Source organism: Oncorhynchus nerka, linkage group LG24 (assembly GCF_034236695.1).
Source record: "Oncorhynchus nerka isolate Pitt River linkage group LG24, Oner_Uvic_2.0, whole genome shotgun sequence".
Classification (NCBI taxonomy): Eukaryota; Metazoa; Chordata; class Actinopteri; order Salmoniformes; family Salmonidae; genus Oncorhynchus; species Oncorhynchus nerka.
In genome coordinates, this window is record NC_088419.1 from 6,295,285 (window position 1) to 6,318,464 (window position 23,180).

At 43.8% G+C, this 23,180-nt stretch overlaps 1 protein-coding gene across 2 annotated transcripts in view; it reads left to right on the top strand.

Moving 5' to 3' along the window:
• The window catches only part of LOC115116791 (jun dimerization protein 2-like), a 33,466-nt gene extending 21,244 nt beyond the window's left edge, over positions 1–12,222 (top strand). For both annotated transcript variants that reach the window (XM_029645270.2, XM_029645269.2), the window contains exons 3-5: positions 2,599–2,826; positions 7,360–7,464; positions 10,444–12,222. In XM_029645270.2, the coding sequence (XP_029501130.1) occupies positions 2,608–2,826; positions 7,360–7,464; positions 10,444–10,647 (528 nt within the window). In that variant the 5' untranslated portion in view covers positions 2,599–2,607 and the 3' untranslated portion in view covers positions 10,648–12,222. The remainder of the gene's footprint in view (positions 1–2,598; positions 2,827–7,359; positions 7,465–10,443) is intronic.
• Positions 12,223–23,180: the final 10,958 nt, after the last annotated feature.

Here is a 23,180-nt window from a genome sequence, read left to right on the forward strand (position 1 = left end):
GGACAGGTCCTGGGTCCCAAATGGCACCCTATTCTCTATATAGTGCACAATTTGACCAGGGCTCTATGGTCCCTACTTCTGACCAGGGCTCTATGGTCCCTACTTCTGACCAGGGCTCTATGGTCACTACTTCTGACCAGGGCTCTATGGTCCCTACTTCTGACCAGGGCTCTATGGTCCCTACTTCTGACCAGGGCCCTATGGTCCCTACTTCTGACCAGGGCTCTATGGTCACTACTTCTGACCAGGGCCCTATGGTCCCTACTTCTGACCAGGGCTCTATGGTCACTACTTCTGACCAGGGCTCTATGGTCACTACTTCTGACCAGGGCTCTATGGTCACTACTTCGATATGGAATAGGGTGCCCTTTGGGACATAGCCAGGGAGTCAGCTGGTCAGCTCCACAGGCAGCATACAGTCAGCTGTCCTGTCCTGTCCTTCTCACCTCACAATACGCGTCTTTGTTGGGTTAGGCTGAGATGAGGGCTTTGCACAAAGGGGCCATAACCTGTTGATTCACTGCTTGATACTGAAAATACTGGTGTGTATCGGAGACGAGGTGCATGTGAATTAGCATCGCCCGCTGTATGGGAAGTAAATACAGACAGTAGGGCTCAGATGCGCTGTTCCATGAGCGACATTTGTTTTGTTTTTGACCACCAGGAGTCTCGGTTCTAACATGTCATTAGAGAAATGTCTTCATTGTCCATCCACTTCCCTTCAGGCTGGTTTGTACAGGCTTTATTTCTCTCATGTTTCTCTGAGACACTCTGTCTCTCTCTCACTCTCTCTTTCTGTCTCTCTGTCTCTCTCTCACTCTCTCGGTCTCTCTCTCTCTCTCTCTCTCTCTCACTCTGTCTCTCTGTCTCTCTCACTCTCTCTCTCACTTTCTCACTCTGTCTCTGTCTCTCTCACTCTGTCTCTGTCTGTCTCTCTCTCTCTCTCTCTCTCTCTCTCTCTCTCTCTCTCTCACTCTGTCTCTCTGTCTCTCTCTCACTCTGTCTCTCTGTCTCTCTCTCACTCTGTCTGTCTCTCTGTCTCTGTCTCTCTCTCACTCTGTCTCTCTCTCACTCTGTCTCTCTCTCACTCTCTCTCTCTCACTCTGTCTCTCTCTCTGTCTCTCTCTCTGTCTCTCTCACTCTGTCTCTCTCTCACTCTGTCTCTCTCTCACTCTGTCTCTCTCTCTGTCTCTCTGTCTCTCTCTCTGTCTCTCTCTCTCTCTCTCTGGCTCTCTTTCTGTCTCTCTCTGTCTCTCTCTGTCTCTCACTCTGTCTCTCTCTCACTCTCTCTCTCACTCTGTCTCTCTCTCTGTCTCTCTGTCTCTGATTGCAATAAGAAGTCCTGTGGTCAAACTCTTGATTTGATTTTATTGCATACCAACCCTCTCTTTGTTTTGTTCCGTGATTGTGGGCAAATCAATGCGATACATGATTAATCACAGCCTGAACATGGAGCCAAGATACTAGTGTAGATTAACATCCCAGTGTAGAATTCAGCAAAATCCAGTCTGTCAATTCCGTCAAATGGTTGTCTGTGGAGGATATTGGACAATAGCTTTTAAACTGTGTGGGAAAGGAATATATCCTATGGTTGAAATGTTTTGGACATTAAATGAACCTCCCTTTTTCTTCTTCTCTGTGTGGTTGTTTCTGACGTGACAAATAATGTTATTACATCAGTCATTGACAGGATGATTCTAATCTTAACCTCTCTCCTCTCTCTCCTCTCTCTCCCTGTTCCTTTTCCTTCTCTCTCCTCTCTCTCTCCCTTCTCTCTCCTCTCTCTCTCCCTTCTCTCTCCTCTCTCTCCCTGTTCCTTTTCCTTCTCTCTCCTCTCTCTCTCCCTTCTCTCTCCTCTCTCTCTCCCTTCTCTCTCCTCTCTCTCTCTCTCCTCTCTCTCCTCTCTCCTCTCTCTCTCCCTTCTCTCTCCTCTCTCTCTCCCTTCTCTCTCCTCTCTCTCTCTCTCTCTCTCTCTGTTCCTTTTCCTTCTCTCTCCTCTCTCTCTCCCTTCCTTTACCCTCTCTCTCCCTTCTCTCCTCTCTCTCTCTCTGTTCCTTTTCCTTCTCTCTCCTCTCTCTCTCCCTTCTCTCTCCTCTCTCTCTCTCTGTTCCTTTCCCTCTCTCTCCTCTCTCTCCCTTCCTTTACCCTCTCTCTCCCTTCTCTCTCCTCTCTCTCTCTCTGTTCCTTTTCCTTCTCTCTCCTCTCTCTCTCCCTTCTCTCTCCTCTCTCTCTCTCTGTTCCTTTCCCTCTCTCTCTCTCTCCCTTCTCTCTCCTCTCTCTCTCCCTTCTCTCTCCTCTCTCTCTCTCTCTGTTCCTTTTCCTTCTCTCTCCCTTCTCTCTCCTCTCTCTCTCCCTTCTCTCTCCTCTCTCTCTCCCTTCTCTCTCCTCTCTCTCTCTCTGTTCCTTTTCCTTCTCTCTCCTCTCTCTCTCCCTTCCTTTCCCTCTCTCTCTCTCCCTTCTCTCTCCTCTCTCTCTCCCTTCCTTTCCCTCTCTCTCTCTCTCCTCTCTCTCTCCCTTCTGTCCTCTCCTATCTCCCGTCCGTCCACTCCTCTCTCCTGTCCTCTCCTCTCTCCCTTCCTCTCCTCTCTGTCTCCACAGCGGTGGCGTATGGTAGCTGGGTCTGACATGATGCCCGGTCAGATCCCTGACCCTTCCCTGACGGCCGGCTCCTTGCCCAGCCTGGGCCTGCTGGCCGGCATATCTGCCACCACGCTCACCGACCAGCTCAAACTGGCACAGGACTTCAGGAACCTGGGCGCCATGTTGTCACCGCTGCATATTCTGGGACGGCTGGGCAAGAGGCCGCTCACTGCTATCAAGGGAGAGGTGAGGAGGAGGAGGTGGAGGAAGAGAAGGATGAAGAGGAGGAACGGTGGTGGATGTTGATATTTTCGAGGGATGCCATGTTTTTTTTTATTTTTTATGATCGACTGATGTTTAGATGTTGTCAGCCTGTCTAACGTTTAGCTCCACCAAGTGGCCAATTTCAGAAGTATTTTAGATGTTACACAACTTAAAGGTCCAATGAAGGCATTTTTATCTTAATATCAAATCCTTTCTGGGGAGCAATTAAGTACCTTACTGTGATTGTTTTCAATTAAAATGGTAAAACAAAATAAACAGAACTTGCTTCTTAGCAAAGAGCCATTTCTCAAGCAAGAATTTGCAAGGACTGTCTGGGAGTGGTCTGAGTGAAAACTGAAAACTAGATGTTATTGGAAGAGAGGTTTGGAACTCCCTTTCTTATTGGTCTATTAACTAATTTACTACATGGTGATGTCACCATGGAAAGGCCAAAACTCCATCTCACCAAAACAGGCTGAAATTTCAGGCGGTCTTTTCAAACTGCTCTTACACTAAAAGGGCATTTTACACAATTTCACAATATTATTCCAACCTCATAGTGTGGAAATATATAAATAGACAGTGGTGCAAAAAAGTATTTAGTCAGCCACCAATTGTGCAAGTTCTCCCACTTAAAAAGATGAGAGAGGCCTATACTTTTCATCATAGGTACACTTCAACTATGACAGACAAAATGAGAAAAGAAATCCAGAAAATCACATTGTAGGATTTTTTATGAATTTATTTGCAAATTATGGTGGAAAATAAGTATTTGGTCACCTACAAACAAGCAAGATTTCTGGCTCTCACAGACCTGTAACTTCTTCTTTAAGAGGCTCCTCTGTCCTCCACTCGTTACCTGTATTAATGGTACCTGTTTGAACTTGTTATCAGTATAAAAGACACCTGTCCACAACCTCAAACAGTCACACTCCAAACTCCACAATGGCCAAGACCAAAGAGCTGTCAAAGGACACCAGAAACAAAATTGTAGACCTGCACCAGGCTGGGAAGACTGAATCTGCAATAGGTAAGCAGCTTGGTTTGAAGAAATTAACTGTGGGAGCAATTATTAGGAAACGGAAGACATACTAGACCCCTGATAATCTCCCTCGATCTGGGGCTCCACGCAAGATCTCACCCCGTGGGGTCAAAATTATCACAAGAACGGTGAGCAAAAATCCCAGAACTACACGGGGGGACCTAGTGAATGACCTGCAGAGAGCTGGGACCAAAGTAACAAAGTCTACCATCAGTAACACTACGCCGCCAGGGACTCAAATCCTGCAGTGCCAGACGTGTCCCCCTGCTTAAGCCAGTACATGTCCAGGCCCGTCTGAAGTTTGCTAGAGAGCATTTGGATGAACCAGAAGAAGATTGGGAGAATGTCATATGGTCAGATGAAACCAAAATATAACTTTTTGGTAAAAACTCAACTTGTCGTGTTTGGAGGACAAAGAATGCTGAGTTGCATCCAAGGAACACCATACTTACTGTGAAGCATGGGGGTGGAAACATCATGCTTTGGGGCTGTTTTTCTGCAAAGAGACCAGGACGACTGATCCGTGTAAAGGAAAGAATGAATGGGGCCATGTATCGTGAGATTTTGAGTGAAAACCTCCTTTCATCAGCAAGGGCATTGAAGATGAAACATGGCTGGGTCTTTCAGCATGACAATGATCCCAAACACACCGCCCGGGCAACGAAGGAGTGGCTTCGTAAGAAGCATTTCAAGGTCCTGGAGTGGCCTAGCCAGTCTCCAGATGTCAACCCCATAGAAAATCTTTGGAGGGAGTTGAAAGTCTGTGTTGCCCAGCAACAGCCCCAAAACATCACTGCTCTAGAGCAGATCTACATGGAGGAATGGGCCAAAATACCAGCAACAGTGTATGAAAACCTCGTGAAGACTTACAGAAAACGTTTGACCTCTGTCATTGCCAACAAAGGGTTTATAACAAAGTATTGAGAAACTTTTGTCATTGACCAAATACTTATTTTCCACCATAATTTGCAAATAAATTAATTAAAAATCCTACAATGTGATTTTCTGGATTTTTTTTCCTCATTTTGTCTGTCATAGTTGAAGTGTACCTATGATCATTTACATTACATTTAAGTCATTTAGCAGACGCTCTTATCCAGAGCAACTTACAAATTGGTGCATTCACCTTATGACATCCAGTGGAACAGTAGTGCATCTAAATCTTTTAAGGGGGTGAGTGAGAGGGATTACTTTATCCTATCCTAGGTATTCCTTAAAGAGGTGGGGTTTCAGGTGTCTCCGGAAGGTGGTGATTGACTCCGCTGTCCTGGCGTCGTGAGGGAGTTTGTTCCACCATTGGGGGGCCAGAGCAGCGAACAGTTTTGACTGGGCTGAGCGGGAACTGTACTTCCTCAGTGGTAGGGAGGCGAGCAGGCCAGAGGTGGATGAACGCAGTGCCCTTGTTTGGGTGTAGGGCCTGATCAGAGCCTGGAGGTACTGAGGTGCCGTTCCCCTCACAGCTCCGTAGGCAAGCACCATGGTCTTGTAGCGGATGCGGGCTTCAACTGGAAGCCAGTGGAGAGACGGAGGAGCGGGGTGACGTGAGAGAACTTGGGAAGGTTGAACACCAGACGGGCTGCGGCGTTCTGGATGAGTTGTAGGGGTTTAATGGCACAGGCAGGAGCCCAGCCAACAGCGAGTTGCAGTAATCCAGACGGGAGATGACAAGTGCCTGGATTAGGACCTGCGCCGCTTCCTGTGTGAGGCAGGGTCGTACTCTGCGGATGTTGTAGAGCATGAACCTACAGGAACGGGCCACCGCCTTGATGTTAGTTGAGAACGACAGGGTGTTGTCCAGGATCACGCCAAGGTTCTTAGCGCTCTGGGAGGAGGACACAATGGAGTTGTCAACCGTGATGGCGAGATCATGGAACGGGCAGTCCTTCCCCGGGAGGAAGAGCAGCTCCGTCTTGCCGAGGTTCAGCTTGAGGTGGTGATCCGTCATCCACACTGATATGTCTGCCAGACATGCAGAGATGCGATTCGCCACCTGGTCATCAGAAGGGGGAAAGGAGAAGATTAATTGTGTGTCGTCTGCATAGCAATGATAGGAGAGACCATGTGAGGTTATGACAGAGCCAAGTGACTTGGTGTATAGCGAGAATAGGAGAGGGCCTAGAACAGAGCCCTGGGGGACACCAGTGGTGAGAGCACGTGGTGTGGAGACGGATTCTCGCCACGCCACCTGGTAGGAGCGACCTGTCAGGTAGGACGCAATCCAAGCGTGGGCCGCGCCGGAGATGCCCAACTCGGAGAGGGTGGAGAGGAGGATCTGATGGTTCACAGTATCGAAGGCAGCCGATAGGTCTAGAAGGATGAGAGCAGAGGAGAGAGAGTTAGCTTTAGCAGTGCGGAGCGCCTCCGTGATACAGAGAAGAGCAGTCTCAGTTGAATGACTAGTCTTGAAACCTGACTGATTTGGATCAAGAAGGTCATTCTGAGAGAGATAGCGGGAGAGCTGGCCAAGGACGGCACGTTCAAGAGTTTTGGAGAGAAAAGAAAGAAGGGATACTGGTCTGTAGTTGTTGACATCGGAGGGATCTAGTGTAGGTTTTTTCAGAAGGGGTGCAACTCTCGCTCTCTTGAAGACGGAAGGGACGTAGCCAGCGGTCAGGGATGAGTTGATGAGCGAGGTGAGGTAAGGGAGAAGGTCTCCGGAAATGGTCTGGAGAAGAGAGGAGGGGTAGGGTCAAGCGGGCAGGTTGTTGGGCGGCCGGCCGTCACAAGACGCGAGATTTCATCTGGAGAGAGAGGGGAGAAAGAGGTCAGAGCACAGGGTAGGGCAGTGTGAGCAGAACCAGCGGTGTCGTTTGACTTAGCAAACGAGGATCGGATGTCGTCGACCTTCTTTTCAAAATGGTTGACGAAGTCATCTGCAGAGAGGAGGAGGGGGGAGGGGAGGAGGATTCAGGAGGGAGGAGAAGGTTGCAAAGAGCTTCCTAGGGTTAGAGGCAGATGCTTGGAATTTAGAGTGGTAGAAAGTGGCTTTAGCAGCAGAGAGAGAAGAGGAAAATGTAGAGAGGTGGGAGTGAAAGGATGTCAGGTCCGCAGGGAGGCGAGTTTTCCTCCATTTCCGCTCGGCTGCCCGGAGCCCTGTTGAAAATTACAGGCCTCTCTCATCTTTTTAAGTGGGAGAACTTGCACAATTGGTGGTTGACTAAATACTTTTTTGCTCCACTGTATATAAAACACAGGAAATCCTGTTTTTGACTCTACTGGGCCTTTAATCATTTCAATCTGAGTTCTCTGAAACTATTCACTTTTGCCTCTAAGATGGCAAGCACAGGTATGAAGCTGAGACGTTGTTACTTGAAATTCACAATAAAACAAACTAGGAGTGAAACCCCACTGCATCAGGAGTATAAAATGCAGGAAAGATAGAACCCAAGGTTGGAATAACTAAATATTTAATAATATGCAGGCCTTGAATAAGGTCACCATTAGCTAATCACAATACTTCCTCCTCCCTGCAGATGGACGAGGACGATGAGAGGAGGAGACGGAGGAGAGATAAGAACAAAGTGGCAGCAGCACGATGTCGGAACAAGAAGAAGGAGAGAACAGACTTCCTCCAAAGGGTTAGTCTCGTTTCTTTTTCAAAATGGCGGCAGAGTTCTTTATGTATACTATATACTCTGGTGTTCTTTATGTATACTCTGGTGTTCTTTATGTATACTCTGGTGTTCTTTATGTATACTATATACTCTGGTGTTCTTTATGTATACTCTGGTGTTCTTTATGTATACTCTGGTGTTCTTTATGTATACTCTGGTGTTCTTTATGTATACTATATACTCTGGTGTTCTTTATGTATACTCTGGTGTTCTTTATGTATACTATATACTCTGGTGTTCTTTATGTATACTCTGGTGTTCTTTATGTATACTATATACTCTGGTGTTCTTTATGTATACTCTGGTGTTCTTTATGTGTACTCTGGTGTTCTTTATGTATACTCTGGTGTTCTTTATGTATACTATATACTCTGGTGTTCTTTATGTATACTCTGGTGTTCTTTATGTGTACTCTGGTGTTCTTTATGTATACTCTGGTGTTCTTTATGTATACTCTGGTGTTCTTTATGTATACTATATACTCTGGTGTTCTTTATGTATACTCTGGTGTTCTTTATGTATACTCTGGTGTTCTTTATGTATACTCTGGTGTTCTTTATGTATACTATATACTCTGGTGTTCTTTATGTATACTCTGGTGTTCTTTATGTATACTCTGGTGTTCTTTATGTATACTCTGGTGTTCTTTATGTATACTGTATACTCTGGTGTTCTTTATGTATACTCTGGTGTTCTTTATGTGTACTCTGGTGTTCTTTATGTGTACTCTGGTGTTCTTTATGTGTACTCTGGTGTTCTTTATGTTTACTCTGGTGTTCTTTATGTATACTCTGGTGTTCTTTATGTATTCTCTGGTGTTCTTTATGTGTACTCTGGTGTTCTTTATGTGTACTCTGGTGTTCTTTATGTTTACTCTGGTGTTCTTTATGTATACTCTGGTGTTCTTTATGTATTCTCTGGTGTTCTTTATGTATACTCTGGTGTTCTTTATGTATTCTCTGGTGTTCTTTATATATATTATTTACTCTGGTGTTCTTTGCAAATTGGCTGTAGAATCTAGAATAGATTGTATGGTTACTTCTAAATCATTTGTGAAGAATCTACGTCGTGTTTATAAAGACGTGATGAGTGCTCTCTGTCAGGCATTCACGTCATAGTCAAGGTCGGGAAGGTTCCTTTCTAAATGTAATCCAATACAGTTACTAGTTACCTGTCAAATTATAAATCGGTAACATAACTTTTTGGATTACCCAAAGTAATCTGATTACTTTCAGATACTTTTAAATTACTTTCAAGAAGCATTAGAAGAAGACACAAAATGTACATTACCAATTGAACAACATTTATTGCAGGATAAATCAATGCTGTCGTGTACATAGCTGGCCATAAATATATGTAACATTTTACTTTATGGGTTATAAAGACTTATTCTAACCCATTGCTTTCTACTACAGATAATAATATGATTAGGTTTAATCTTTACATTTAAAAAACAAAGTCTGTCAGATTTCTAGTCATTCTAATTAATTTAATACTCCTTCGATCTTCAAGAATAGGACTTGGAAATATGGAAATATAGATTAGCTTGAGCATAATTAGCCAACTCTGTTGTTTATGATTGCGTTGTCATGGAAGACTGATTGGGCTCATTGCATCCAGTTGAAAAAATGAACTCTGGTCTTGGAATGGCATATTGTGAGCACTACTGAAAAATGCTATTTGCATGTTGCGTTTTCTATAGGTCTATTGTTTACTTTTTTTGTTGGTGACACTATAAATATCTTGATCATTTGCATCTGTTTAAGTCTGTCAAAAGTGTGCATGTGTCTGTTAGGTGTATGGATTTTCAATAAAAGTCCCACTCGTGGTCTTCTCAAATGAAACTTGTTTTTGACAGTATGGAGCCCAAATAGCACAGAGGAGATTAGAAGGGAGGGACTCCCTCAAACTTGTATTCTATAGGCTGGGATCCACACTATGCAGCTGTTATTCTATAGGCTGGGATCCACACTATACAGCTGTTATTCTATAGGCTGGGATCCACACTATGCAGCTGTTATTCTATAGGCTGGGATCCACACTATGCAGCTGTTATTCTATAGGCTGGGATCCACACTATACAGCTGTTATTCTATAGGCTGGGATCCACACTATGCAGCTGTTATTCTATAGGCTGGGATCCACACTATGCAGCTGTTATTCTATAGGCTGGGATCCACACTATACAGCTGTTATTCTATAGGTTATTCTATAGGCTGGGATCCACACTATGCAGCTGTTATTCTATAGGCTGGGATCCACACTATGCAGCTGTTATTCTATAGGCTGGGATCCACACTATGCAGCTGTTATTCTATAGGCTGGGATCCACATAATTCACTGGCTGTCCACTGGTCACAAAACCAATGAGTGACAGGCAGCTTAAACTTCTTCAATTCCACCATTACTGGGTTAAAATGTACATATACTTTTGTGAACAGCCATCCACAACCTGTGAGGCACAAAACGATAAAATGACAGAGTAGCAGTGTGATTCACATCAATATAGATATCAACAGTAATAGATAAATGACAGAGCAGTTAAATAAAGGTAAAAATAAATAAAAACTTGATCCTTTTTTTTCCAACATTGATTTGAGAAAACAGAAAAGTGTCAAAGGTTTTTTTTCTCTCACAAACATCCCCTTTTTTTTCTGAATTTAAAAGTTAATCGTCTCGTTTTTCAAAAGTATATTTCTAATGCTGTTAAAGTAATGGATGACAGTTTTAATGCTGGTAAAGTAACAGATTACAAAGTTCATAAAAAAAAATATCTGTTACATGTAACCCATTACACCCCAGTCCTGCTTATAGTTTGTTTAAGGTTGGACCTCGGGTCATTATTGTAAAAGAGAAAGGGTTCTCGATGTGTTACCTGGTTAAATAAAGGCTAAATCAATGACCTAACAGTATACCCCCCTCCCCTCTCTGTCCTCCCTGTAGGAGTCGGAGCGTCTGGAGGTGGTGAACTCCGACCTAAAGGCCCAAATCGAAGAGCTGAGGATGGAGAGACAGCAGCTAATGGTGATGCTCAACCTCCACCGCCCCACCTGCATCGTCCGCACCGACAGCGTCAAGACCCCTGAGAGCGAGGCCAACCCCCTGCTCGAACTCCTGGCATCCGAAAAGCTAGAGGCCTCTAAGTGAAACCACAGAGGGAAAGTGAAACCGAAGGGCGAGAAGGAAGGAAGTAATCCGACAGGAAGAAAAGCAACTGTCGTCAAAGAAGACGAAAGATTAAAAAAATCACTTGATGCTTTTGTTGTTGAAGCACTTATGTACTGTGTGTTGAGCGCCAAGCTGGAGACTCAAGTATGCCTTTGCCTAAAAGACCCGGGGTTGTTAGGGTTCCGTTGCCTCGGTAACACCTCGGTAACGTTACCCGATTGAGTTCTGAGGGAAGAGGGAGGAGCCTAAATGCCCAACCCAGTTATCTCTGCGTCATAATAAGTGTTTTGTTTTTGAAACCAAGTCAGTGCCTCACCGTTTACTTACTCAAAACAACCACCATTACATTAAGGGACAGATGGAAGAAGATATATTGTGATATATTTATATATAGTGGAAACTATCGTTTCGGGAAGGGGAAACACTAAGATCAATCACTATGGTGCTCTGTTACCGGCACTTACCGACTCTGAGACAAACTGTATACCATGTTGAAATACACAGGTGTACCCAGCCAGTATACTGTATACCACATTGAAATACACAGGTGTACCCAGCCAGTATACTGTATACCACATTGAAATACACAGGTGTACCCAGCTAGTATACCATGTTGAAATACACAGGTGTACCCAGCCAGTATACTGTATACCATGTTGAAATACACAGGTGTACCCAGCCAGTATACTGTATACCACGTTGAAATACACAGGTGTACCCAACCAGTATACTGTATACCACGTTGAAATACACAGGTGTACCCAGCCAGTATACTGTATACCATGTTGAAATACACAGGTGTACCCAGCCAGTATACTGTATACCACGTTGAAATACACAGGTGTAGCCAGCTAGTGTACTGTATACCATGTTGAAATACACAGGTGTATCCAGCCAGTATACCATGTTGAAATACACAGGTGTAGCCAGCTAGTATACTGTATACCACGTTGAAATACACAGGTGTACCCAGCCAGTATACCATGTTGAAATACACAGGTGTACCCAGCCAGTATACCATGTTGAAATACACAGGTGTACCCAGCCAGTATACTGTATACCATGTTGAAATACACAGGTGTAGCCAGCCAGTATACTGTATACCATGTTGAAATACACAGGTGTAGTACTATTCTAGGATTTGTTCATTACCAAGTTGGAACATATTTTTATTTCATATTATAATGCTTGTTGTTGTTGTTGTTGTTGTTGTTGTTGTATATCCTCTGCCTTGACGACGGCAGTATCTGGTTGATCCGATTGGAGGTGACGCTGGCGTCATGAAATGAAAAGCACATATATATATATACTATATGAAATAATGTTTACGCTCCTGTTGTTTATAAAATAACATTTAAAAAAAGGCATTGTTAATTCAAATGTCTGTATTTCAATATACTTATTTTATACCGTTTTTATAAGTGACATATACATTGTGTATGAAAAGCCTTGTAATTGTTGTAATCACTTGATGTGATTTTTGTGCATTTGACATCAGTGTCTCGTTGTATTTTTTCAATATTAAAAGGACCCAGAGCAGTCAAAAAAAAACAAGTGATACCTGTGTTTTATATATATATTTCCACACTATGAGGTTGGAATAATGTTGTTCCAAACGTCTATGCCAATATCAGCTAGTTTTCAGTTTTCCCCTCCCAAATAAAACACCTCCCAGACAGTCCTAGCAAAATGATTGCTTGAGAAACTGCTCTTTGCTAAGTAGCAAAACAATTTTTCTTTCTTTTTGGACCACGGTAAGGTACTTAAATTGTTACTCAGAAATGTTCACGTGCCCCTTGCTTTCATTTCAACACACCCACTCCTTTCCACACGCCCAGTACTTTCACCTACTCGCCAATACTCCGCTCACCCTATTGGGAGGTAGCTACCTCCTTCTCTATAAAGTTCTCTACTGGAGATTTGGATATAATGATGAGATACTCTACATGGCCAAAAGTATGTGGACACCTGCTCGTATAACTTCTCATTTCAAAATCACGGGGGCATTAATATGGAATATCCAATTCATCCCAAAGGTGTTCAATGGGGTTGAGGTCAGGGCTCTGTGCAGGCCAGTCAAGTTCTTCCACACCGATCACGACAAACCATTTCCGTACGGACCTTGCTTTGTGCGCGAGGGGGGCATTGTCATGCTGAAACAGGAATGTGCCTTCCTCAAACTGTTGCCACAAAGTTGGAAGTGATTGTGTGATCCACTGTGATAGATGGAATCAAACCAGGGTCTGTAGTGACACCTCTAGCACTGAGATTCAGCGATTTAGACCACTGTGATAGATGGAATCAAACCAGGGTCTCAAATTCATGCAATTCATCCCTATTTCTATGTCCAGTTCAGTACCTAGAATACAAGGGTTGGATTTGCACTAATCAATTTCAAGTCAGAAAAATCATGTAGCAAATCTGTCTTACGGTTAGCCTCATATACTGGTATCATTGTTGACTGGGCTCCCCGTTTGTGCATTCAAACCCCAGCAACTTTGTCCAGAACGCTGCAGCCCGCCTGGTGTTTAACCATTCCAAGTTCTCCCGTGTCACCCTGCTCCTCCTCACTCCTCCACTGGCTTCCACAAGAAGCTCACATCCACTACAACACCATGGTGCTTACCCATGGAACAGCAAGAGCCCTCCCTATCTTCAGGCTCTGCTCAAACCCTACACCCCAACCCGAGCACTCCGTTCTGTACAGCCACCTCTGTCTGGTCTCTTGGCCTTCCCACTCCTGACCTCAGTAATCCCATGATGTCAGTAATCTTCAGGTTGGATAGTTGGAGCTCTAGAAAGATGCCCCAATTCTGAGCAGGATGACCGTTCCAACAAAAAGATTCCAGTCGAACTCCTTTCTTTTCCCGAGTTCCCAGTCGTCTTGTATGCACTGAAAGTCAGAAGTCGGAGATTTCCGAGTTTCCAGTTTGTCTTGAATGCGGCAATACAGAACATACCATACTGGGTCACCCATAACAAGTGGGCAGGCTTTGAGCACAGCTCGAGACAAAATGAAATTTGAACACCGCTGCAATTCTATATGCCACCACAAGAGATCGTTATACAATCATATAAACTGTGTGACGCGTGGTGTGACGTCACGAATTGAACTTCAAATGCCTTTAAAATCCTCTGGTTTCTCGCCGGGCGCAGTGGCGTGCGCCTGTAATCCAAGTTGCTGGGAGGCTTAAGCTGGCGGATCGTTTGAGCTCAGGAGTTCTGAGCTCCAGTGGACTATGCCGATCGGGTGTCCGCACTAAGTTCGGTATCGATATGGTGCTCCTGGGGGAGCCCGGGACCACCAGGTCGTCTAAGGAGGGGTGCACCGGCCCAGGTCGGAAACGGAGCAGGCCAAAGCCCCCGTGCCGCTCAGTAGTGGGATCGCGCCTGTGAATAGACGCTGTGGTGCAGCCTGAGCAATATAGCGGGACACAGTCTTTTTGAGCTGGATTTTTTTGTTTAAAAAAAAATACGTGTTCATTTTCCTCTTGTAAATCCGTTCAATGTTTTTTTTTCTTCTAGCTTGAACACGTGTAAAGGAAATAGATATGTTCCGGACTGTCCATACAATGTGTGTGAAACGTTGGCGATATTACTTAATGTCTGTAGTATAATCAATGAACTGTAATTGTTTTCTGTTCGTTACAGCTCAGGAAACTACTGAAATAAATGTTTCTTTATGGAAAGACGCCGCAAACACTGACTTCTATATCGCCTCCTACTGGAATAAAGGTGAAATAATCATTATTATTAGGAAGCGCTACTTAAAATATCCAACAGGGGCCGCTCTTTGACCGTCGATTGGTATGTGACTTTCTATGTGTGGGGTTTGGCGGCTGATGGCGTTTCACAACAGGTTTTTTGATTGGTTATTGAGCTATCCAAACGTGAGTTATAGTCCCTCCCTCTTTGCGGACATGGACGGGATTCGATTCATGTGTTCAGCGTGTCATGTAAAAATCTCCCCTGCTTGAAATTGCACCGCGGCCATCCTAGCCGTTCAGCAACAACGCATGCTGCGTTATTTACACCGGGTCAAAAGTTGATTGAATTCGTTATGGAATGCAATCCCAGGCATGAGCCCCATTCAAAACCCACGGCTTAGTCGGCTCAAAACAAAAGTGACAGAGTGACTAGTTTGAAAATTCAAATATATATTGTAAGTTTTTTTCTGGACAATGCATCATGCTTCCTTGTTGACAACATGGCCGAGCGTCGCAGATTACTGTTCGGTTTGAGAGGGCGCTCCTCCGTCACTGCGTTTTCCCCGGTGGTTCAACCATGTCACGAGTGAAAATGTATTGGTCGCGGTATTTTTTGGGCAACTTCTAAATTGCTCCGCGACCATTTTGGCGTTTCAACAACAAAACCATCTATTTCACTGTGACCTGTTTCTGACTATTAGGCAGGCTGTTGTTAACTATCAGGCAGGCTGTTAACTATCAGGCTGTTGCTGACTACCAGGCAGTGTGGCAGGCTGTTGCTGACTATCAGGCAGTGTGGCAGGCTGTTGCTGACTATCAGGCAGTGTGGCAGGCTGTTGTTAACTATCAGGCAGTGTGGCAGGCTGTTGTTAACCATCAGGCAGGCTGTTAACTATCAGGCAGTGTGGCAGGCTGTTGTTAACTATCAGGCAGGCTGTTGCTGACTATCAGGCTGTTGTTAACTATCAGGCAGTGTGGCAGGCTGTTGCTGACTATCAGGCAGTGTGGCAGGCTGTTGTTATCTATCAGGCTGTTGTTAACTATCAGGCAGTGTGGCAGGCTGTTGCTGACTATCAGGCAGTGTGGCAGGCTGTTGCTGACTATCAGGCAGGCTGTTGTTAACTATCAGGCAGGCTGTTGCTGACTATCAGGCTGTTGTTAACTATCAGGCAGTGTGGCAGGCTGTTGCTGACTATCAGGCAGTGTGGCAGGCTGTTATCTATCAGGCTGTTGTTAACTATCAGGCAGTGTGGCAGGCTGTTGCTGACTATCAGGCAGTGTGGCAGGCTGTTGCTGACTATCAGGCAGGCTGTTGTTAACTATCAGGCAGGCTGTTGCTGACTATCAGGCTGTTGTTAACTATCAGGCAGTGTGGCAGGCTGTTGCTGACTATCAGGCAGTGTGGCAGGCTGTTATCTATCAGGCTGTTGTTAACTATCAGGCAGTGTGGCAGGCTGTTGCTGACTATCAGGCAGTGTGGCAGGCTGTTGTTATCTATCAGGCTGTTGTTAACTATCAGGCAGTGTGGCAGGCTGTTGCTGACTATCAGGCAGTGTGGCAGGCTGTTGTTATCTATCAGGCTGTTGCTGACTATCAGGCAGTGTGGCAGGCTGTTGTTAACTATCAGGCAGTGTGGCAGGCTGTTGTTAACTATCAGGCAGTGTGGCAGGCTGTTGCTGACTATCAGGCAGGCTGTTGCTGACTATCAGGCTGTTGTTAACTATCAGGCAGTGTGGCAGGCTGTTGTTATCTATCAGGCTGTTGTTAACTATCAGGCAGTTATCTATCAGGCTGTTGTTAACTATCAGGCAGTGTGGCAGGCTGTTGCTGACTATCAGGCAGTGTGGCAGGCTGTTGTTATCTATCAGGCTGTTGTTAACTATCAGGCAGTGTGGCAGGCTGTTGCTGACTATCAGGCAGTGTGGCAGGCTGTTGTTAACTATCAGGCAGTGTGGCAGGCTGTTGCTGACTATCAGGCAGTGTGGCAGGCTGTTGTTAACTATCAGGCAGTGTGGCAGGCTGTTGCTGACTATCAGGCAGTGTGGCAGGCTGTTGTTAACTATCAGGCAGTGTGGCAGGCTGTTATCTATCAGGCTGTTGTTAACTATCAGGCAGTGTGGCAGGCTGTTGCTGACTATCAGGCAGTGTGGCAGGCTGTTGCTGACTATCAGGCAGTGTGGCAGGCTGTTGTTATCTATCAGGCTGTTGCTGACTATCAGGCTGTGTGGCAGGCTGTTGTTAACTATCAGGCAGTGTGGCAGGCTGTTGCGGAGTGAAAGTGTTTGTCGCTGCATGTGAGTCACGTGAGTGAGAGGCGACAACAGCACGCGCAGTATTAATTAACACCTTTTCGCCAGTTGTAGGCTATTCAGATACCAATTATCAACCCTTTCCCATAAAATATTAACACGATAGAACTGATGTGCACCAATAAATAACCACAACAAAGCACTGTAAAACGACTAGTTTTTAAACCGCATTCTAATGTGGCCTTTGTTTATGGAAAACCGTATCAAACAACGGGTTTAACGCATGCTCTGTTCTTGGGTCTCGAGCGGGCAATCAGCGTTGCACGAGTGGTAATTTGAAATGGAAGTTATTGAGTCATGTGCTTCCTGTTATGGGGAAAAGTTCAGAGTGAAACTGACAGGCTACATTTGCATATGTTGGCCAGCATATTCATTCTATGCCATTGTAGCCTAACATTTTGTTCAATAAATATGTTGAAATGAAGATATCGCTAGTCATTGCAAATCAATTTGTGTCACTTGTGTAGCCTACCTGCTTGCAAACGGATTAAATAAATATGGTATAACTTCAGTTTATTGTTGTTGTAGAATTGTGTTATTATGCAATAAATAATGACCATGTTTAGTTAATTCAATTGGAAGTTTACCAATTGTGATCGTGCACGCTCACAGTTCTATCAGCTGTTATTTGAAGGCATTCTATTGACGCTGTCAATCAGATTAGGCAAAAATAAATAAAAAAAATAAAAAATAACCTGGCAGTTGTTGACACGTTTATTCAGAATATCCATATGATATAGAGTACCAGTCAAAAGGATGGAAACATACATTGTAGAACAATATCAAAATATATTTTATATTTGAGATTCTTCAAAGCAGCCAACCTTTGCCATGATGACAGCTTGGCACACTCTTGGAATTTTCTCAACCAGCTCCATGAGGTATTCACCTGGAATGCGTTTCAATTAACTGGTGTGACTTGTTAAAAGTTAATTTGTGGAATTTTTTTCCTTAATGTGTTTGAGCCAATCAGTTGTGTTGTGACAAGGTAGTGGGGGTATACAGAAGATATCCCTATTTGGTAAAATACCAAGTCCATATTATGGCAAGAACAGCTCAAATAATCAAAGATAAATGACAGTCCATCATTACTTTAAGACATGAAGGTCAGTCAATGCAGAAAATGTCAAGAACTTTGAAAGTTTCTTTGAGTGCAGTCGCAAAAACAATCGAGCTCTATGATGAAACTGGCTCTCATGTGGACCGCCACAGGAAAGGAAAACCCAGAGTGACCTCTGCTGCAGAGGATAAGTTCATTAGAGTTAACTGCACCTCAGATTTCAACCCAAATAAAATATTCACAGAGTTCAAGTAACAGACACATCTCAACTGTTCAGAGGAGACTGTGTGAATCAGGCCTTCATGGTCGAAGTGCTGCAAAGAAACCACTACTAAAGGAAACCAATAAGAAGAAGAGACTTGCTTGGGCCAAGAAACACGATCAGTGGCCATTAGATGCACTTAGTTTTACTAGCATTTAAAAGCAGTTGGAGGCCACAGAAGGAGTATGGTGTTGAAGCACAGTGTCCAAACAAAGGCCAGATGTACATAATGGTGTCGTTCGAAGAGGGGGATGACTGTGGCAGCTTTCCAATATTTATTTACTCATTTATTTACTTGTTTATTTACTCATTTATTGATTTATTTACTCATTTATTTACTTGTTTATTTACTCATTTATTTACTCATTTATTTACTTGTTTGTTTACTCATTTATTTATTTATTTACTCATTTATTTACTTGTTTATTTACTCATTTATTTACTTGTTTGTTTACTTATTTATTTACTTATTTATTTATTTAATTATTCATTTATTTATTCCACATGCATTTATTACACCATCATTGTGCCCAAAACAATCCTGCATATACAGATATGTAACTGGGTGTATTGAGTTATAGGCCCAGATCATACAGAAGTCATGACTCCACGTGAACAGCAGGCTGGTCCTTCGTGTTGGTACAGTACAGATATGAACAGCAGGCTGGTCCTTCGTGTTGGTACAGTACAGATATGAACAGCAGGCTGGTCCTTCGTGTTGGTACAGTACAGATATGAACAGCAGGCTGGTCCTTCGTGTTGGTACAGTACAGATATGAACAGCAGGCTGGTCCTTCGTGTTGGTACAGTACAGATATGAACAGCAGGCTGGTCCTTCGTGTTGGTACAGTACAGATATGAACAGCAGGCTGGTCCTTCGTGTTGGTACAGTACAGATATGAACAGCAGGCTGGTCCTTCGTGTTGGTACAGTACAGATATGAACAGCAGGCTGGTCCTTCGTGTTGGTACAGTACAGATATGAACAGCAGGCTGGTCCTTCGTGTTGGTACAGTACAGATATGAACAGCAGGCTGGTCCTTCGTGTTGGTACAGTACAGATATGAACAGCAGGCTGGTCCTTCGTGTTGGTACAGTACAGATATGAACAGCAGGCTGGTCCTTCGTGTTGGTACAGTACAGATATGAACAGCAGGCTGGTCCTTCGTGTTGGTACAGTACAGATATGAATAGCAGGCTGGTCCTTCGTGTTGGTACAGTACAGATATTGAACAGCAGGCTGATCCTTCGTGTTGGTATGAACAGCAGGCTGGTCCTTCGTGTTGAGTTATAGGCCCAGATCATGAACAGCAGGCTGGTCCTTCGTGTTGGTACAGTACAGATATGAACAGCAGGCTGGTCCTTCGTGTTGGTACAGTACAGATATGAATAGCAGGCTGGTCCTTCGTGTTGGTACAGTACAGATATTGTAACTGGGTGTATTGAGTTATAGGCCCAGATCATACAGAAGTCATGACTCCACGTGAACAGCAGGCTGGTCCTTCGTGTTGGTACAGTACAGATATTCTTAAGAAAAAGCAAACCATTGTTCTTTATTTGTTTGGTTTTAGCACTTTAATTTATTTCTTGAACATTGTGATCGCAAACAAAAAATAGCAGACGACACCTAGTACACACATTGGAACAAATAATCAAAAGAGTATAAACATTTAATTGCGGGGATACTCTTTAAAAAAACAGGAACTTCTTGTTTTAAAGCTGAAATTAGTAGCTATTTGGGTGACCCAATCAAATTTCACATAGAAATGGGAGTAATAGATCTGTCATTCTCATTGAAAGCAAGTCTAAGACGCAGTAGATCTGTTCTATGTGCGCTAATTCTATGCTTCCCGTTCTTAATTTTTGTCTTTTATTTGCGGTTTTGTACACCAGCTGAAAATACAATATTTTTGGTTATGGAAAATATATTTCACAGCGGTACCATGATTCACTTGTTTTGCCACAGAAACTGAAATTAGGCCAACGATTAGAATTTTAGCAACCAGGAAATGGAGGAGGGATTTTTACATAGTACATCTTTCACGCAACCCTAGAAATCACTTCCTTCAATGGTGCCCTATTCTTAACAGCAAGATACAGATCTTGACCCAAGTTGAGTTTCACGGAGCGCCTGCTCCCTCTTCGCAGAAGAAAAACACACAAAAAAACATCACAAGTCCAATTTGGGTTATTTTCACAGAATCAACAGCACCCAACATCTTTTCCACCCACGTGATAGCACAAATGGATCAGCCAAAAGGCCTGGATCCACTTTCTCCAACATCTCACTCCCACTGTACCGAACTAATCTTTCTCATAACCATGTCCATCAATACAAAAACTTGGGCTCCGAGCTCTTCACCTCACTTAAATCTCCCTCATTCACTTCCATCTCCAGAACTACTTGACCCCAGTGTTCATCGACATGCCATTTTCAACAGATTCAAACTCAACCTTTGCCCTCCTTCACTCTCTTCAATCTCTTCTTCCTCCTCATTTTCCTAATCCCCTCGTCACTCGAAATCCACCTTTCCATATCCCTGTCCAAATATGAATCCTCTCCCGGCGCTGCTAGTGGCCCATTGGCATCTCGACGGGACGGAACTCCAACTCATGAGCATACTTAGACAAGGCTGATATACAATCGTGTCCCTGCCGGTAAACCAATTCAACCCAAAACTGGCCTTGACTATCCGCCGTTATGGCATTCTCTCCAGAATAGGCTACTGAGGATGGGGTCGTAATTTCAATCACTGAATCAAATATGTACAGTACTAGTCAAAAGTTTTAGAACACCTACTCATTCAAGGGTTTTTCTTAATTTTTGACTATTCTCTACATTGTATAAAAATTGTGAAGACATCAAAACTATGAAATAACACATATGGAATCATGTAGTAACCAAAAAAAGTGTTAAACAAAACAAAAATATATTTTATATTCTTCAAATAGCCACTGAAAATAGCTGACTGGGTGGCTTCAAAGCCTCATAATTAATGGCCAATACATAGCATCATCAATCCAGGGTTTAAATACATAATTGGTTGTGATGCATTCTGGTCTTGTCCTTGAAGCTCTTCAGAACATGTTTCTGTGTTGGAGGCTCTTCTGCCAGGCAGGAGGTGTTTAGGTCTGCCTTTTCTTCAGGCGCAAAATAATTGTTTTCTTGATCTCATGACACCAAATGCAACAAAAACAACAACAACAACAACAATAACTTCAAAATGGTGGCTACATTATGAAGAGAGACCTTCCATGTAAAAACAACAGCAGTAACTTCAAAATGGTGGCTACATTATGAAGAGAGACCTTCCATGTAAAAGCAACAGCAGTAACTTCAAAATGGTGGCTACATTATGAAGAGAGACCTTCCATGTAAAAGCAACAGCAGTAACTTCAAAATGGTGGCTACATTATGAAGAGAGACCTTCCATGTACGAACAACAGCAGTAACTTCAAAATGGTGGCTACATTATGAAGAGAGATCTTCCATGTAAAAACAACAGCAGTAACTTCAAAATGGTGGCTACATTATGAAGAGAGACCTTCCATGTAAAAACAACAGCAGTAACTTCAAAATGGTGGCTACATTATGAAGAGAGACCTTCCATGTAAAAACAACAGCAGTAACTTCAAAATGGTGGCTACATTATGAAGAGAGACCTTCCATGTAAAAGCAACAGCAGTAACTTCAAAATGGTGGCTACATTATGAAGAGAGACCTTCCATGTAAGAACAACAGCAGTAACTTCAAAATGGTGGCTACATTATGAAGAGAGACCTTCCATGTACGAACAACAGCAGTAACTTCAAAATGGTGGCTACATTATGAAGAGAGACCTTCCATGTAAGAACAACAGCAGTAACTTCAAAATGGTGGCTACATTATGAAGAGAGACCTTCCATGTAAAAACAACAGCAGTAACTTCAAAATGGTGGCTACATTATGAAGAGAAACCCTCTATATAAGGTTACATGCTATGTACTAGACTAGAGGACATAGACAAATACTTCATAGTTTCTGATAAAATATACAGGAACAGCGAGCGCCATCTTCACAAAATAAAACGATCAGAAAACCCTGAAAGACATACGCAAAGGTTATTTCTGTATTCACCAATATAGTCTGTACAATCCCCCCCCCCCCCCCCCCCCCCTACTCTGACTGGAAAAGTGACACATAAAATCAGAACAAATGTAAATAATGTCCTGACTTTCAGGTTGATGATCACTACATGACCAATGATGTGGACACCTGCTCGTCAAACATCTCATTCCAAAATCATGGGCATTATATGGAGTTGGTCCCCCCTTTGATGCGAGGCTTTTCACTAGATGTTGGAACATTGCTGCAGGGACTTGCTACATTCAACCACAAGAGCATTAGTGAGGTCGGGCAATGATGTTGGGGGTGATTAGGCCTGGCTCGCAGTCGGCGTTTCAATTCATCCCAAAGGTACTCGATGTGGTCAGGGCAATGTGCAGGCCAGTCAAGTTCTTCCACAGAGAACTCGACAAACCATTTCTGTATGGACCTCACTTTGTACACGGTGGCATTGTCATACTGAAACAGGAAAGGGTCTTCCCCAAAATGTTGCCACGAAGATGGAAGCACAGAATCGTCTAGAATGTCATTGTATGCTGTGGCGTTAAGATTTCCCTTCACTGGAACTAAGGGGCCTAGTTCAAACCATGAAAAACAGCCCCAGACCATTATTCCTCCTCCACCAAACTTTACAGTTGGCACTATGCATTCGGGTAGGTAGCGTTCTCTCCAAACCCAGATTTGTCCATTGTACTGCCAGATGGTGAATTGTGATTCATCATTCTAGAGAATGTGTTTCCACTGCTCCAGAGTCCAATGGCGGCGAGTTTTATATCACTCCAGTCGACGCGTGGCATTGCACATGGTGATCTTAGGCTTGTGTGCAGCTGCGCGGCCATGGAAACCCATTTCACGAAGCTCCCGGCGAACAGTGCTTGTGCTGACGTTTCTTCCAGAGACTGTTTGGAACTTGGTGAGTGTTACAAACGATTTTTACACACTACGTGCTTCGGCACTCAGCGGTCCCGTTCTGTGATCTTGTGTGGCTTACCACTTTGTGGCTGAGCCGTTGTTGCTCCTAGACATTTCCACTTCACAATAACAGCACTTACAGTTGAACCGGGGCAGCT